Source organism: Epinephelus moara, chromosome 9 (assembly GCF_006386435.1).
Source record: "Epinephelus moara isolate mb chromosome 9, YSFRI_EMoa_1.0, whole genome shotgun sequence".
In the NCBI taxonomy this organism is placed as follows: Eukaryota; Metazoa; Chordata; class Actinopteri; order Perciformes; family Serranidae; genus Epinephelus; species Epinephelus moara.
In genome coordinates this window covers 1,381,550-1,400,028 of record NC_065514.1, presented here as the reverse complement: position 1 = coordinate 1,400,028, position 18,479 = coordinate 1,381,550, and the positions used below count along the sequence as shown (strand labels likewise).

The 18,479-nt window shown below is 37.5% G+C and overlaps 1 protein-coding gene across 1 annotated transcript; it reads right to left on the bottom strand.

The window, feature by feature from the left end:
• Nucleotides 1-5,482: 5,482 nt before the first annotated feature.
• Nucleotides 5,483-15,857, bottom strand: kmt5aa (lysine methyltransferase 5Aa). The gene is given in 8 exon segments (XM_050053487.1): nucleotides 5,483-6,988; nucleotides 9,200-9,390; nucleotides 10,729-10,788; nucleotides 11,058-11,145; nucleotides 11,302-11,593; nucleotides 11,782-11,926; nucleotides 15,731-15,778; nucleotides 15,780-15,857. Coding segments are annotated over 8 exon segments (1,098 nt in total). The 5' UTR covers nucleotides 15,843-15,857; the 3' UTR covers nucleotides 5,483-6,777.
• Between the last annotated feature and the right edge of the window lie 2,622 nt (nucleotides 15,858-18,479).

Sequence of the window (18,479 nt, the reverse complement as noted above, 5' to 3'; positions counted from 1 at the left end):
TTGCTTCAGAGATGGTCTTCTGCAGACCTTGGTTGGAACCAGTGCTTATTTGACTTCCTGTTGCCTTTCTATCATCTTGAACCAGTCTGGCCATTCTCCTCTGACCTCTGGCATCAACAAGGCATCTTCACACAATTTGTCCCTCCAGCCATTCTCAACTGCCCGTTATGTTAGTGTTACCATAACCCCACACTGTAGGATATCTCGCATGATAAGACAAATAACATTAATGTCACAATGTCTGGCACCCTTGTGTCTAGGCACAGATCTGGGAAAGGTTCAGTGAAGGTTCCCAAGAGCACAGCTGCCTCCATGATCTTTAATGGAGGAAGTTGAAACGACCAGGACTAAAGCTGGCCGCCCTGCCAAACTGAGATCAGGGAACCAAGGGCCATCATGGTAAGAGAGGTGACCGTGACCCGGATGGTCCCTCTGGATGAGCTCTAGGGTTCCTGTGTGGAGATGGGAGAAACTTCCAGAAGGACAACTATCAGCTTTATAGCAGAGTGGCCAGATGGATGTGGAAGACACATGAAAGCAGATTCAGTAGTGCTTCCTGCCCTGTGTCCTCCAACACAGCTGAGTTAAATGATCAGCTCATTATCAAATAGCTTCAGGAGTTTGAGTCGATCGTTTGAACCAGCTGTGATGGAGCAGTGAGGGATCTAAACAGTGCAGGATAAAAGCTACTCAGGAGGAGAGGTTAGGGAAAGGCTGATCTAAAGGAAACTAGCACAAGAAACAAGATTCTCTGGTCTGGTTTAACAGTTTTGCCTCAGTTTTAAACGTCGTGTCAACGCGCACCAAACGTGACAACAATATTCAGGAAAAAGCATGGCGCAAGTTATTTATCATAATCTGGTTTTACTTGGCCTATCGACACAATTTAAAACTGCTATATAGTTTGAAGTTCGCACTTTCGACACAAGTTGAAACGGAGACTCGGTGTGGTTGTCTTGGTGCCACGTCATCTTTAATCGGTCATGTGATTTGGACGCACCAGGGTATCCGTGAACTCTAAGGTCTGAGACCCTGGTAAAAGTTGTCTGAGAGCTAAAATGTCTTGGGGTGCCCAGACTTTTGCATGGTGCTCCTTTCATTTTTTTTCCACTCTAAAATTGTACAAAACAAAAATAAGACACTGATCTTGCTCAAAATGTTGAAGAGTATATTTCATCTTTAACTTCATGCCTTTTGGGGATCAGTTCATCTTCTACTTACTTAACTATTTACAGTAAAATACATTTTGACCAGGTGTGCCCAATACTTTGCATGCCACTGTATGAATGCACTGTACTGTACATGTTTCTCTCCTGAATAATAATTTACCATATTTTAGCTGGTTAACTTTCTACAAATTACAAAGTGAATGATGCTGTTGTTTTTTTGTGGAAGCTGTTTTCCAGTGTAATTAAACATAAAGATCCTGTGAGACATTATAATGTGAAACTCTGTCAAAATAACAAGAAACAATATCTCATTATTTCGAGAAAGTTTCCAATTAAAATGACTTGCAGGATCCTGTTTTTGTTCATCTCACTGGTGGAAAAGGGCTTCTACAGTTTGTGGAACAGTTTCGTGCAACTGTGATAACCATTTCTTTCAACACAAGGAAAAAAAACAGACGATGACTCCTGTTAATTGCATATTACATCTTTATTCATTGATGCCTTAACCCCAGCATTAAGATTTATTCAACGCTACAACAGCAAAGATCTATTATGTCCTAAAAATGGCCGACAGGTCAGTTTTGCCCCTCTGCTATTATTCCTTTAGTTCTACATCTTAAAAAATGCAATAATCCGAACTGTAACATGTTTAAGAAAAGGCTCACATGAAAACATCTCACACATAATGCTACTGTTAGAGAGGAGGCAGAGGAGGAGCTGAGAGGGAAGGTCAAAGTGTGCGTTCTCTGAAATGTACTTTACCCATACAGACGTGACTGGGCCCTTTGTATTAACACTGATGATACTGTTTTTAATGGTATTTAAATTAAATATTTGAGAATCCTGGAGTTGAATAGTACACTGAATATTCTGGAAACATTAAGAAGTCCTTTCATGATTTTTGAACACTTAAATGGAAAATCTGTAAAACCTCCCCATGAGATTTATGGGGAGATGGTTTCTGACATTTTGGTACAGTAGCCTCAGTTTTAGCATAATTTTGAAACAATAAGTTAAGAACTTAATTCAAAGGGCTCAAAGACAGAAACTGACATTTTGGGAAATACAATTATTTGTTGTCTTGTTGAGAGTTAGATGAGAAGATCGACACCACTCACACATCTGCCAGATAAATTTAAAGCTACAGTCAGGAGGTAATTAGCTTAACTTAGCATAAAAACTGGAAACAGGAGGAAACAGCTAGCTTAGCGTAATTACTGAAAACTGGAGAAACAACTAGTTTAGCTTAGCATAATGTCTGTTTTAAGCTATTTTAGCTTAGGTTAGCCTAAATACTGGACAAGGCAGAAGCTATCATAGCTTAGCATAATGGCTGGAAACAGGGCAAAACAGCTATCTTAGCATAAAGACAGAAAACGGGGAAACAGCTATCTTAGGTTTGCATTAAGACTGAAAACAGGGGAAACGGCTAGTTTAGCTCAGCATAGCAACTGGAAACAGTTAGCTTAGTTTAGCTAAGCATAAATACTGGAAACAGAAGGAAGTAGCTATCTTAGCTTAGCATAATGACTGGTAACGGGGGGAACAGCTATCTAAGCTTAGCATAATTACTGGAAACAGGGAATGTGCAAGCTTGGCTTAGCGTTATGACAGGAAATGGGGAAACAGCTAGCTTAGCATAATGACTGCAAACAGGGGAACAGCTATCTAAGCTTAGCATAATTACTAGAAACAGAGGGAAGCAGCAACCTAAGCTTAGCATAATGACTGGAGATGGATGGGAACAGGTAGCTTAGCTTAGCTTAGCTTGGCTTAGCTTGGCTTAGCTTGATGTAAATACTGGAAACAGGGAAACAGCTGTCTTAGCCTGGCATAATGACTGGGAATGGGATAAAAAGCTATCTTAGCTTAGCATAACGACTGGAAACAGGGAGACAGCTAGCCTACTGTAGCATTATGACAGGAAATAGAGGGAACAATCTTTCTTAGCTTAGCATAATTACTGGAAATGGAAACAGCGAGCTTAGCTAAGCATTATGATAGGAAATAGTTGGGCGGGACTGAAAACAGGAGGAAGCTGCTATTTTAGCATACAGACTGAAAAATGGGAAATAGCTAGCTTAGCATAAAGTCCAAAAAATGGTGAAACAGCTGGCTTGTCTTAGCATAAAGACTAAAAATGGGGAAACTGCTATCTTGCGTTAGCATAAAGACTGGAAACAGGGAAACAGCTAGCCTGGTCGATCATTAAACATCACTAAAGACAAATCATTTGCTCAGTAATTAACACAAGATTTAAGTAAATAAGTGAGCTCAAGACATCATGATTTTTGTTTTTGTTGGTCAGAGCCAGGCTAGCCGTTTCCCTCTTTTTTAGTCGTTATGCTAAGCTAAACTAACTAACGTAGCTGTAGCATCATATCTAACAAAAAGATGAGTGGTCTCGATCTTATCTAATTTTTGTCAAGCAGACACATTTCCCAAAAAAGATGGAGCTGTCAATTTCATAATTAAAAAAAAAAAGTCTATAATAATTTAAGATAATACCAGCAATAAAACAAACAGCACCTGTAAGAGGAGAAATGTGCTGTACAATAAAATAAATAAAAATGTGTTTTAGTGAAAACAAAAGAAAAAGTGATGATGCATGTCATATGTACGCTGGTAAGATTTTAATATTGCTACTGCATTCATAGAAGATCAACTGTATTAAAGCCTGTAACTGTAGTTTAATTTAAAAAGTTAAAGGATAGTCCTCTGTATTTTTTTTACTATCAATAAATCCAATTTTTTAATACAAGGTATTTCTAAAGATTTTACTCTTGAAAGACGCCTCGTTGGTTTTGGTCTTTTCATAGGATTTGTCGACGGTAACAAAAATACAGAATAAAACAGGCTTATGCTTTAAACAGTCACATTATTCTGTTTTAATCACTTCCAGGTGAAGGAACAGAAGAGGATTTAACTGTAACCTGCACTGCATGTGGCCATTTTTCTATGATATATGAATTTATAATTAGTAATTTGACCAAAGTGGTGTCATTACTCAACCTAAAATACTCTAAATTACACTGAGTGCCACTGTGATTTATGTCAAAAAAAAAAAAACGTAATGCAAAGAATTGGAAATTTCATAAAATTAAAAAAAACACGTATACATATTAACGATTCGCTAAAAGAAAAATAACAATCATCTGTGGTTTTCTAGATGAGATGAAATCAAACACAAATCAAGATAAATAAGTGGAGTATATTTGACCTTCTGGCTACAATTCATGAAAACACATTTGAAAAAAGCTCCTCAAAATATAAAGTAAAAAAAAAAAAGCTGTTAAATACTTTGACATGGAACAATAAAGAACAATATTTTGTGAGTGAGAAAAACGGACGTGTAGAAAACCTGCAAAGATCTACAATATACAGTTGGAGTGTAACAGTTCACCAAACGCATGGTCACACCAGGAGGCTGCTGCTGTGCTAGCATTAAACATAAAATGTGTGTGACGTGTGCAGCAGATGCCTTTGTTCGTCTGTTAAAGGGATAGTTAGACATTTTGGGAAATATTTGCTTTCTTGCAGAGAGTTCGACAAGATAGATACCACTCTCATGTCTGTCTGTTACATATGAAGCTACAGCCAGCAGGCTATTAGCTTAGCTTAGTTTAGCTTAGCATAAAGACTGGAAACAGGGGAACAGTTAGCCTGGCTCTGTCCAAAGATAACAAAATCCACCTGTATAGTCAGACTGGATGGTTCTGCACCAAACTGAGCTACTTTTTATTTTTTTGGGAACAGTTTTGTGATGATTTTCGAGACTTTTGGTCCGCGTTTCTGCAATAAAAAGCTAACGTTGCGTTCATGTGGTGTCAGAATAACCGGAAAAATTAGTTCCTGACAGGGAAAATTCACATTAACGCCCCTTTAAGTCAGAAAAACAACTCAAAGTTGGTCAAAATGTTGGTACATGAGTTGACAAAACTTGCAGAAACATGGCGGACAAAAGTAAATACTCAGTTGATCGAAATAAACTTTACATTAATTCACATATTGCATGTCAAATTTTTGCTCACATGCAATATATAATATGGTATTAGGTTGTAATTGTTAGTTGCTGTCCGCGTAGTGTGACCTAGATCATCAGGGAGGTAAAGCAATATTTTAGTAGTTTTAGGGGACATACTGGTGCAGCAACAAGTCCATGACAAAATCATTTTGTGACATGAAGCTTCCAACCACTGCCGTGTTGTTTAAATGTTTGGAATGGTAAAATACAACATAGCCTGCATGAGTTGATGACGTGAATCCATCAGCACACCTTAAATTTCACTGTGACAACTTTGACCATCANCCCGCCCACATTTAAGAGGACTGTCTGAACACACCGAGGGTCTAGGTACCATGTCTGAAGGGTTACTGCTGGTTCCAAAGGTGCTGGACTGAAAGGGTTAATGGGCTCAGCGCTTTCCCAATATAAGTATGTCACAGTGAAATTAAAGTGAAGTGAAAAAAAGCCAAATGGAAGTTAAAATTTCGGCTTCTTTTAAGACAATTTGCCGGTTCACAGCTCTCATAGCTTTGATGTCAATCTTCTTGTCTTGCGAGAAAAGTGAAAAAGTTTCCCAAAATGTCGAACTATTCCTTTAAACCACCCTTTGATTTGCAACAGCAAGCCAATAAATATATTTACACAGTGCAGTGATACAGACAGTGAAGAATCTATACTGAAGTGAAAATAAAAGAGAAACTAGATAATCATGTGAGCCAGTCGAGGTTATGGAGAAACTGAAACTCCTTTAATTCTTGAGTCTATTTATATTACTATTTATGTTATAAACTTTAATATACATTGTGTATTGAAACAGCCAGGACAGGATATACTGTGAGCAGAAAAACTTCTGCATGATAATCCAAATGTATTAAATATTAAAAAACACATTAAGGTTTAAAAAAAGCATGAAAACAGAGGGAAATTATTAATGTGACTAATTTCTGTATTCTTATGTTATCTTTAAGTCTCTATGTTCAACACTAATACTTTGATCCAGTGTTAAGTCATGTTCTCTTGTAATTAAGACCCAAAAACGCCAACAGAACCATGAGTTTGGTAAACGATTACACCTCCACTAAACGACAGCAGACTGTGTGAGTGCTAATGGCTGAAATCAAATTCTACTTGAACAGAATATAATCTGTCATTTGCATCTCATAGCTCTCGCTGATTCAAAAAAAGGGCTCCGGGGCCTCGTAAGTAGAAGTATTGCTAAGTATCTAAGGACTAATTAAGAAAAACGCAGTATAAAAATGCAGAGCATTAACTACCACCTGCATGCTGTTGAAGCATTGGTCTATAGGTAATACAAAATGTACAAAAGAAATGTGCTGCAAAACAACCAGAATGTTTCATATACACATAAATAAAAGTACAGGTGTCTTCTGACAAGGCAGATAGACGGTAATCGAAATGTGATAAGTACCCCGTAAACCCCGCCCACCCCTGAACACCTAACCCCCTCCCACTTCCTCAGTATCGGAACAAAAGGGTACACATTCTGTTTCTAAGGCAATTTGTACACTAGCTAATGAGAAACACAAGTGTTACTGTACGTTTCCCTTTTCTTCTTTCTTTTTTGTTTCTCCACCCCGAGGATCAATATTTGAGCCACGGGTGAGCTGCGATGGAGGCTTTGCTGCGGTCCCCGTAGTCGTAGAGCAACTCCTCGCCCTCGTCGATGTCTCGAGAGGCGACGAGGATGAGGTGAGGGACCCCGTTGATGTCGTGGAGTTTGGTTTGGCAGTTTCCGTTTTTACTGTGATTTATCAACCTACCCATTCGACCAGTCTCTTTTGTGGCATCCACGCTGTCGGAACAAAAGCAAACACAGTCAGAAAATGCTCAACACACCAGAACAGCTTCTATTCATTAATTCAACAGGACATACAACTGTTTTCCTTCATGAGCTGGATCTAAAAAAGTTATAATTCTTAAAGAGGAATTAGACAACCTTTCCAAGTGGTATTATCGTTGGCACCACAGTTGCAAATACAACCAGATCGCCTTCCATTTTCCTCAGACTACAAGTACCACCGTTTCCACAGTTACTCTTGCTGTTCCACTGTCCACCATTTCCACTTTGGGGCCAGTAACTCCAAAGAACTTACACTGATGCTCTTTGGTAACTGGGAACAGCTACTCATAGCTACCGGAGAAAACTAAAGTGCTATCCTCTTCCTGTTGTGGTTGCACAGTTCTTGACGCACTTCCTTTGTGCACTTCCTTTAATTTCCCGGGAGATTGTAATAGTGAAAGTGAGGCCTAGCGCTGACTGTGTCATTATTTCAGGCTATTACACCGTGCAGTCAACATTTGCTTCATAATGATCAGCTGACCCTGTCAAATCTGGAGTGACATCACTTTTCTTGTGCTGCTTTCAGACGCCTTTGGCAAGCATTTGAACTTAAAGGATAACTTCAGTGTTTTTCAACCTGGGCTCTATTTCCCCATGTGTATGTGTGCATATGATTCATAGGTACGACTCGTTCTAAAATTGGTTCAGTATTGAGGGAGGCGGATGCAGCCGGGAGCTGCGGAACGAGCTAAAATGGTAACGGGGGCAAATGCGTCCCGTATAAGTTTGCACATTAAAAGTGCTTTTTTCGCCACTGACCGGTTCAGATGGCCAGTGCTATCTCTGTAAACAGCATACTAAGCGTTTCCCTTACCCTTCACTTCCTGTGGGCTGTGTGTGACGTCATCTTGCGAGAGCTTTGCTTGTTGCCGGAAGAAAACAGAGGAGTCATGCTGAGCGCCGCTCAGAGTGACGCTGGTTGTCCCGGAGTACAGTTGAGAATTTTACTGCATCGATTGAAAACAATGGTTCGTGTTTGTGCTTATCTGAATTGCAAGAACAGGATGTCGCGCAACACCCCGTACAGCTTTCATAGGCTGCCTTTGTCGGACGGCGAGATGCTGAAGTTGTGGTTAGTTGTGCTACAAATGGATGCTAACACTCCTGTCCAGCCGAAGAAGAGAAGACATCCAATCCCGAAACACCTCTTCCTCAAGAAAACGGCTGCCCCACGAGTAGAGAGAGCTACAGACACAGTGGAGCAAAGCACACAGCCCAGAGGTAAGGGAAACGTTTACTATGCTATTTACAGAGATAGCACTGGCGATCTGAACCGGTCAGTGGCGAAAAAAAGCACTTTTAATGCACAAACTTATACGGGACGCATTTGCCCCGTTACCGTTTTAGCTCGTTTCGCAGCTGCCGGTTGCATCCGCCTCCCTCAATACTGAACCAATTTTAGAACGAGTAGTACCTATGAATCATACGCACACATACACATGGGGAAATAGGACCCAGGTTGAAAAATACCGAAGTTATCCTTTAACCTTGAAGTTATTATTATTCCATTTTAAAATTATGTTACAGAATTATTATAGTTTTTAATAATAATTTAATCATTTTTCCAGTTTTTTTCTTTTTCATTTTCATCTTTTACTACAGTCATTTCCTCTTCTTCCCATGTTTTTAAAAGAAATCAGGCCAATGTGCTCAGGTTTCAAAGGGTTAAAGCAAAAACATAAAAATTAAAAACTTGTCTATTTCAACGTCAAGATTTTCATCAAATCAAACCCCATTTTTGACGCCATTCACTATCAGCATTTTTCTGCAACAGCCATTCAAAGTATTTCCTTTTGGTGGTTTTCATTGTGGCGGAGTCCGCCATTCCTGCAATGGTTTTAAACTGCCATCACAGAAAATCCTGCATGCACGAAACAATCCACCATCATTTTATCTTATTGATAAAACTAGTTCTGACCAGTATTATTTTTAACATTTGGTGAGAATGAACCGAACTGATAAAGGTCTCTGGTGTAAAATCAGTTTGTATTTGTGAGATTTTGTAACCGTCAGACTGAATTCTTTGATATGAATTGTCAATATCTACCAGTTTTTTTGTCTGCCTTTTAAATTTCTGGTAAATACTGAACAGCTACAGTATGTTGTCCAGTGATACATTTAACTGTTGTGTTAAATCATAAAAAGTACATCAGTTCCTCATACCAGTAAGTTTTGCAGAGGAACTGGAAGTAGTACATGTAGCAGCCAGTGGCAGGGTTTTGAGCGTATTCTGCCTCCCTCTTCTTGGCATCGGTGATCTGCAGCAGGTCTCCGTGGTACTCCACCACGTACTCGCCTTTCTGGAAACACCGAGTGGCGAACACCGCTCTCCCCTTTCCTTCTATGTGCTGCACCTACAAAAAACAGTTTGAGGAGGTTTTCAATCATGACATAAAACTTTACGTTAACTAAAGCAATTCAGAACAGAGTTGTTTCAGCCTATCTGCATTTATTCTGAACATCTGATGAGATGTTGAACCACTTTTTCTACTTTACATTTATCTATTGAAGATTAAAAAAAAAATAGTAACTAACTAAGATAAATAAATGTATTAAAAAAAATAGGAATAAATAGATGAATATAGAAATAAACAAATTTAGAAAAAATAAGGAATAAATAAAATGTACGAATAAATATGTGAATAAATTAATAAATAATGAAATATATAAAAGAATAAATAAATGCCTAAATAAATACAGAAATGCATGAACGCATTTATAAATAAAATAAATACTGAAAGTAATAAATAAATAAATGAAAGTTTATCAAACAGGACATAAATAAATAAATGTATTAATAAATATGTGAATGAATAAACAAATGTAGTAATACAGAAATAACCAAATAAATAAGGATTAAATAAATGTAAAAATAAATGTGAATAAATAAATGTTCTAATAAAGACAGAAATGAATGAATGCATAAATAAATAAATGTTGAAATAAATATGGAAATAAATACATAAATAAAAACTTAATAATTAAACAGAACATGAATAAAAAAATGTATTTGCTTTCTACATTTTTATTCCTACATTTTTGCACTACTACATTTATTTATTTCTGTATTTCTGTCTCTGCATTTTGATGAGGAAGGAGGTCCTAACCTCTGTATTGATTTCTTTATGTTTTTTATTTTATATTATTTTATTTATGCTTTTAGAATAGAATAGAATAGAAAGAACTTTATTCATCCCCGAAGGGAAATTCTAAAAAACAACGACCACACTTCCCCTTATCAACAACAACACAGTGGGTATTAAAAGAGACATAAAATGAAATAAGTTACAATAAGTGCATACATAGAAATTAAAAATCAAATTAAAATTACATTAAAATTGCAAAAATTATATCAGTGATATATCAATTTCCATATTTATTTCAGCATTAATTTAGTCTTTTATTTCTGTATCTATTTTCTTATTCATTTATTTATTTTGTACATAGCTTTATTTATTCTTGTCTATAGCTTGCATTAATTTCAATACTTCTCTCAGCACCAAAACACACAGCAGCAGAACGTCTTTCCTGCTCCACATTTGATTTCTTTTTGTCTTCATTTGGGCCAATATCATGTTCTCTAATCCACATTTATTAATCCCTTTTACACAGAATAAATACATTAGCTTGTTGTTACTTACACTTGTTAACTGCTACTTGATAAGTCTAGAAAAACGCACAAACATGCATACCTCCATTCCTTCTTCTATTCCATTTGTGATGAGATCATCAATGAGCTTCTTTTCTTCACACTGGGAACAAAATGAAACATGAGATGATGTTACTGACGAAGAGCAAATGGGATGTCCCTCTCTGACACACGCACATATCCAAAACATCCACAATGGACAAACAATGTAAATTAATGAGCCTGAATATAAAAGACGTGGATTAAGAAAACCTACCTATTCCTGCACCCACTCAACAAAAAAACTTTCAGGAAAAAAATATTATCTTATATTCATGCAAATGCAGTGATATCTGCTCCAACTATTGTATGACAAAGATAAATTCATCTTACCTTCAGCTCTGTTTTACTTTTTCTCGAGCTCCGTCTTATCGGATAGTAGTCAGTAACTTTCCGGTTCTGAGAGTTTTTCCCGCCTGCACTGTAGTGTGAAAACAAAACCAACAACTGTGTAAATAACACACACACACACACACACACACACACACACACACACACACACACACACACACACACACCATGTTGTATGATAAGATCTCTGTCTTTAAACACGTGTCAATAATCAGGACGTGCGTACATTCTTCGTGTGGACTTCTTTCCTTTGACCTTGAGGCGCACTCCTCTCCTCTGGATGCTGTGGAGAGCGCCGCCGTTGTTGCTGGCGTGGAGGGGAGTGTGTGCCAAGCTGTTACCCAGCAGCAGGGGGAGCTCGGTGGAGGAACGAAGGCAGGTCTGAGTGCAGTGGAGCTGCGGAGGCGACGGCTGTTCATCTGACCAGCAGGGTGAACACTGGCTGTAGCTGCTCTCCATCTCTGGGAAACCAGTCTTTGAGTCTTTTGGTGTCATGCTGATGGCGTTTGTTCTCCTGCCTGCCAGGAAACAGCGAATCATAAAGCATGTTATTACTGTTTCTGCCTCTTCTCACTGCTCGCTGTGACATAATCTGGTGAGATATGAAAATAAAAAGTGGTGCTTGCTCTCCTGCGGGGTGTTTACACTCTGAAACTGCTCTCCTCAGCTGGAGATCACGCTGTAGAGCTGCAGAGAACACACTCACCCTCTCCCTGCCTCTGAGCATCATTCTGCTGGAAGCATATTGGCGAGCACCGTCCCTCCTGTGTCAGCTTGATTTCATCGTGAACTGGTGATATCGACTTGGTGCAGCTTAAGACAGTGACTGGATGGCTGTTGCATACAATCTCCTGTGGACACACAGAGAAAATGGATTAATGGATTTAGGCCGTAGTTTGTGCTGTGTGCATTTTTTATTGATGCTCTGTCCAACGTTGTATGCTGTAATTTTTTAAAGCTGTTCCCCTTTCTATACTGAGTCTGATACCTGAACTTGTGTATTGACAGATAACAAGGAAAAAATCAGATTGATGAAGCAGCAAAATACCACGTTTTCGGCGATCAACGTGAATTTTGTTTGTTATCTTTGCCACTTTTGGGCTGTCGTTGTGGAATTATTTGTGTCATAGGAATGTAGGTTGCGTCCTGTATCACATACTTTATATATATCAGTTACCTTGGAGATAAAACAAAATGCCATTCGCTGAGGTCACAAGATTTACCTCTCAAAACTATGGCCTTGCAGACTGTACACATCGCCTTTTTACTGGCGGGACCTTCCTGTGTATGATACTGCCAAATTGTTGACGGTTATATATTTACCGCAAATCAATTCTTCTTCACCTATTCTATTAACTCTATTAAGTCCAACTGAACACAGAACCCACAAGAAAACATAACAGTAAAGAGTGTACAAGCTGACAAACAAACATATAATAAAGAAACATACATAAAATAGTTAAATTCACAAAAGAAAAATAAAGTAAAAAATCAGCACAGAACCAAGAAGCCACTCTACGCTGATCCTCTAGAAGCTGTTACTACAAAAAAATTAGTTAACATTAGAAATAGTACAAACTTCTTCCAAAAAACAGCAGATAAACCAACTAAAACCAAACGATATTCATTTTACTGTCATGACGGACGAAGAAAAGCAGCAAAGCTTCACATGTGAGAAGCTGGAAACTGAATTTTCTGCACTTTTGCTTTAAATATGACTAAACATGATCAAATCATTGCCTGTTGCATTTCTGTCAATCAATTAATCAGGCGTTTGAGCTCTCCTCACACATATAAACACAAATCCATTAGAGGTTTATCCCGTTTTAAACTGTTTTTAAAAGGCTTTACAAAGAGAGGAAAGGCATTCAGCACATTTATTAAACCTCAAGGTTACACACAAGATGTTTTCTAAAGAGACGCTGTATTTATTAATTAGGAAACTCCAAAGGGAATCCTCTAATGTGTTTTTAGACAGCAGCCTTTAATCAGAAGGCCGATCACCACTGAGGCAGAGCAGTACTTGACACTTAACTCAGACAAAACCTTGAATAGTCTTTAAACAAAGCAAATAAAAACAGGCAATTATCTTGAATCTGTGCTGCTATTGTGAATAACTGGATAATTACATTTATTTATTTCTCCAGCAGTGATTCAAATAAAACCATCTGGTGGAAAATGTTTCTTTGATGGAAATAATAACAACTCATAGACCTCCGAAACACGACAAGACACCAGGCCCAAACAAAAGGCTGGAAACCACTGGTTTAATCTTTAATAATGTACTTTATAAACTTATTGTCTCCATTAGGCCTTAGCCTGGAGGGGATCATAAGTCTGGTCCTGTGTGTCAGTGTCAGTATGTGTCTGTCTGCAGTTAATCTCGCAAACTACTGGACCAATCAGCCTAATATTTTGTGTACACGTTTATGGCTGTATGCTCAGGGACCTCTTGTGGTTGTGGTGATTCACAATAGTTCAATGGCTCTGTGCGATGTGCTGTGGCGCTGTCAAAAACAGACAAGGCGCCTATTGTTGTTAGCTTCTGGGACACTTTTGAAATTTTTTAATAGAATTTTTAAGCACTGCGGAGAGACTATTTTTGGATTAGGGGAGGGGCACACAACTTTAAATGGTTGTATTTTGTATTCATTTTACCAAAACGAAAGAAAGCCTTGCACATCTGTTTCCAAACAGATACGTAGTAGAGGGACGAGCAGCAACTTGTAGAAAGACCTCCTGCACACTGTCTGACTTTCAAAAATAATGATTTTAATGCTGCAACATTTCAGTGACTACTCCTTCATCAGGCAAGCCCCATATTTGACCACCAATAAGGCATGTTTTCTTTAAAAATAGCAAAAAATTACACTATTTATCACAGCCAGACACTGTAAAGGCAGGAATAATTGTTGGATTTTGAAATTTCAAATGGTCCTTGGACACATCACGCACGACAAATACTTCTCTCAGACAAAAAAACATAATCAAACCTGAGCTTAAAATAGTGATATTTCATCAAAATCACTTTATTCTAAATCTAAATCAAAATTTGGCCAGAAATAAACCATTTGCACTACTTAACCAGCATGAAAACCAAGGCTTTTATCAACTCCAGTATTTCGTCTTTAACTTTTAACTTTCAAGCATCAAAGGGTAGCCTAAGTTTTAAAAATCTACTAACTAAAAACACGCACAGGGGCAGTCATTTATGTTTTCTGGGAGCAGAAAACTAAAACATTTTTGAGGGAAAGAGGTGCATGACCTGACTGTTAAGGTCTTGGTAGGTAGACCCCATGTCTGCAAAGCAGATCGGCATAATATCATACATAGCAAAGTGTGTTGTGCTCAACTGGAACCAGCAAAGACCCCCAACATTCAATTTGTTCACACAAATATTGAACGGCATGGTGGAGCAGTGGTTAGCATTGTCACCTCACNGAGTGTGAATGTTTGTCTGTCTCTATGTGTCAGTCCTGTGATAGTCTGGTGACCTGTCCAGGGTGAACCCTGCCTCTCACCCAGTGTCAGCTGGGATAGGCTCCAGCGACCTCTAACAGGATAAGCATTTACGGAAAATGAATGTATGAATACTGAACTGGAACAATGCACTCATATGTCAAAAAATAAGGGGGAAGTGTTCCTGAGAACATGGGAACCTCTTATGGATCTCTGAAACGAACCATTTCCACTGACCATTATTCTTTTGAATTTAATGATCTTATTTCTTTTTTTGGTTTTCTTTTTATTATTTTCTCCCCATTAGTCATCACTATTATAATTTTATCTAGTCTTGACTGTCTGTGTACTTGTTCGGGGGTGTTTGTAAAATGTTAAAAACAAATAAATAATTGAACAGATAAAAAATCTAGTAACTAATCTGAGGCAGTGGGAGGGTCATGCATTTTCTGCCAGTCACCCAGGAAGGCTCGAGAAAAACTATATGTAGCTTCAGGGAGGGTCATAATGAATAAATAAATAAATAAATAAATAAATAAAAAAACAAGTCACACCACAGCCACCTCCCTCCTCTGATAAGTAACGAACAGTCCCTAACTCTGTCAGACAAATGTAGTGCTGTCAAAAGTACCGTCTTTGTCTCTGAGATGAGGTGGAGTATAAATATAAAGTTGCACAAAGTGGAGATACTCAAGTACTTAGGTGGAGTACTTGAGTAGATGTTCTGTCCATCAGTGGTGTGGGTGGGGCCCTGAGGAGGGGACCATGCTGGCTCCACACCCACAGCAACATTAGTCCATTTAAACCCACAGGCCCCTCAGCTCGTTATCTACCGACCAAATCCACTTCAATTAAACACACTTCAGCTGCTGCTTTCAAACTGTAACACCACCTAAAAAACAGATTAATATAAGTGTATTTCAGTGCCATTAAATGTCTTAGATAGTGTTTATGTCCTGAGCTAGCAGGCACATGTAACCTGAAGCTAATGTTAGCAAAGCACTCTCCAACAAAAAGGCTCGTTTGTAGCTACTGTAACCAACTCACTGTAAGAAACACCAGCTCGTTTTAATAATCATTTTAATGCCACTGAATTAGCCTCGTTTATAAAGACAGTACCGTTAATAATCCGGTAATGTCGCCCTCCTGTCGTACACTTTGACACGGTGGTGATGCCTCACAACAAGCAAACTTACCCCGTTCATGTCCGACTTGTTTTCGTGGCTCCCCGCTCGGCTCTCTCGGTTTCGAGGACAGAAAATAAATGAGTTTCTCCGCCGGTTCAGAGACTAACCTCGCCCTGCTCATGCGGCAGTGTCCCCGCTACACTGCGGCCCCCTTCCACGGTGACTGTGTGCCCGTCTGTTGTTGTTTAAACTGCCAGCAGCTCAACCGATGCAGCCTCCACAGCTCCGCGCCGCCATGTTTCTTCTCCGTGTAGATGAAGGAGACGGAGACGAGGCTGTGTCGCCCCCTGCAGGCCGACGGCGGCACTGCGTCTATAACCGCTCACTCCCTCTGTCAGCTCAAACACACAAAATATACAGAAATTATATATTTTTTTAATTTTAATTTTTCGTTGTATGTTTTATTTCCTCATAGCAATAATTACAAAAATCTTTTTTTAATAGAGGGTTGAGAAGTCACTTCATGGTAACTGTAAAACAGAAAGAAAAAAATCAAAATGATATACTATGTACTGTTATAATACTTGAAATATGTGTGTATACCAACATGTCCTCCTGAGACCCTGTGTCCTCATATGAGGACATCACATTTCTGGGTTTACTCTCATTCTTCTTAACTTAGACCTGTTGTTGATTTTGAATGATTTGAGCTTTTTACAAGTTATGTACTGCTGTGATTATAATTTATGTTATTATTATTATTACTATTATTTTAATTACTTATTCATTTATTCTATTCTACCTATTCCATCAGATTCAAAATACCAACATTGCATTTATACAGACTGCACTGAACTATATGTTGATGATGGCAAGACCTTTGCAGATTTTTCATTCATGATATGTTCACAAATGTGACATTATTATGGAAAAATGTGGTGTTGGGTTTCTTCAAAACCCCAAGAAAAGAAGACAAATATTTTTTAAAATAAATTAGATAAATTATGTTGGCAAAATTATTTTTCATTTGTGTAAATTTATTAATTTATAAAAAACTTTTGTTGTTTTTCTGTAGGATATTGACCATTATGTGAGACCATTTTCTGAACTACAACAACAAAAAGCCTTTAAAGATACTTAATACTTGACTGCTTAAGAATATCTTCGTCTAGTGTGACATATTCCTGCTTCTTTTGTTGTGGTTCTTTTAGTGTGCTATCTCCTGTATACTGAATCTGTTAACAAGCATTTAACTTGGTCGTACTGGTCATATTTTGTTTTTACTTTTAAAACTTACTTACTTACTTTTAAAAATCTCAAAAATAGCATCATGTATCATAGCAAGGAAATGTGAAATATGGCTATTTATGGTGAGGCTAGGGTCATGCATTTTTCCCCAGTTACTCAGGAAGACTCAGGTAAAATATTTGTAATCCTTGGGAGGGTCATGATTTTAAAGAAAGAAAGAAAGAAAGAAAGAAAGAAAGAAAGGAACAACGTCACACTCTACCTGCCAAATTTTGAATACTTTTTTACTGCTGGGTAGCTTGTGATATCCCACCAGGGGATCAATAAAGTCTTATCTTAACCTATATAAATACATAATGATAAGGCTGACAAGATGTCCTGCAGAATTACTCATAAACATCACTCTGCCAATCACTACATGCAACATTTAAAACCGATATATACACAAACTGCCCTTTTCTGTGATAAGTATTCAGAGACAATTTTACACCTGCTGTATTTTGGCATTGATAATTTCTTTAAAGACTTTATTATGTGGGAAAATGTGGTGTTTGATTCCTGCAGAAACCCAAGAAAAGAAGACTTTAAAAAAATATATTTGATGATAATATTAGCTTTTTATTCATAAATTAATGAGTGTAAATTTAGCAATACTGAAAAAATGTTGTTTTTCTTTAGGATAATGAGGAATATATGACACTACTTTCTAAACTGATCAACTTAAAGGCTAAATGTTATTATTACTTTTATTATTTATAATTTGCACTTAATATTTGTAGGTTCTGTGTGACTACATTTCCTATTGTGCACCTTCGACATGAATTAATCTGCACAAAGATGTAAAATTGAACTTGTGGAGTGGGCTACGTAATGAATTGAAACAAAGCACAAATATAAATCAATTCAAAGAACTATACAAAATATATTTTAGCAGATGTATAGATGAGGAGAGGTTGTGTTAGGGGAGTGCATATTTATTTTGTCACACTGGGTGTTACCTGGACTGTAAATAAACTGGGTTTATTACTTGTTTATTTAACTGGGTGGTAAATAGATAGTTGTTTATTAGTTGTAAATAAATTTGGGAATTTGTTGAAATAATATGAGTTAAAAGAAGAAATTTCAGAAAGGGGTAGGGACATATAAGTTTTTTTTAACGTTTTTTTTTGTTCGAAATAACTTTTATATCCATTGATGCATTTAAAGGCATTATTAAGGATGTTGTGATGGAGGCATGTGGTTGTTTTTCTTGAGAGGCCACTATGTTAAATAGCTTTTCTTTTTTATTGTGAATTTTTGTTTATCATGTTATGTGTTTCAGTATGTTGTGATTTTGCTGCCACCTTGGTCATGTCTGTCTTGTAAAAGAGATATTTGATCTCAGTGGGACTTCCTGGTTAAAAAAAGGTATTATAATTTTTTTTTTAAAAGTTTATAATATTTTTTGTGTAGTGTGATATACCACTGGCTATTTGTTATTGTTTTATTTGTATATTATGCTCTGTATCTGTATGATGTTGTTTTGTTTAATTACATAAAAAAGAAGGAAAAAGGAAGAGAACAACGAAGA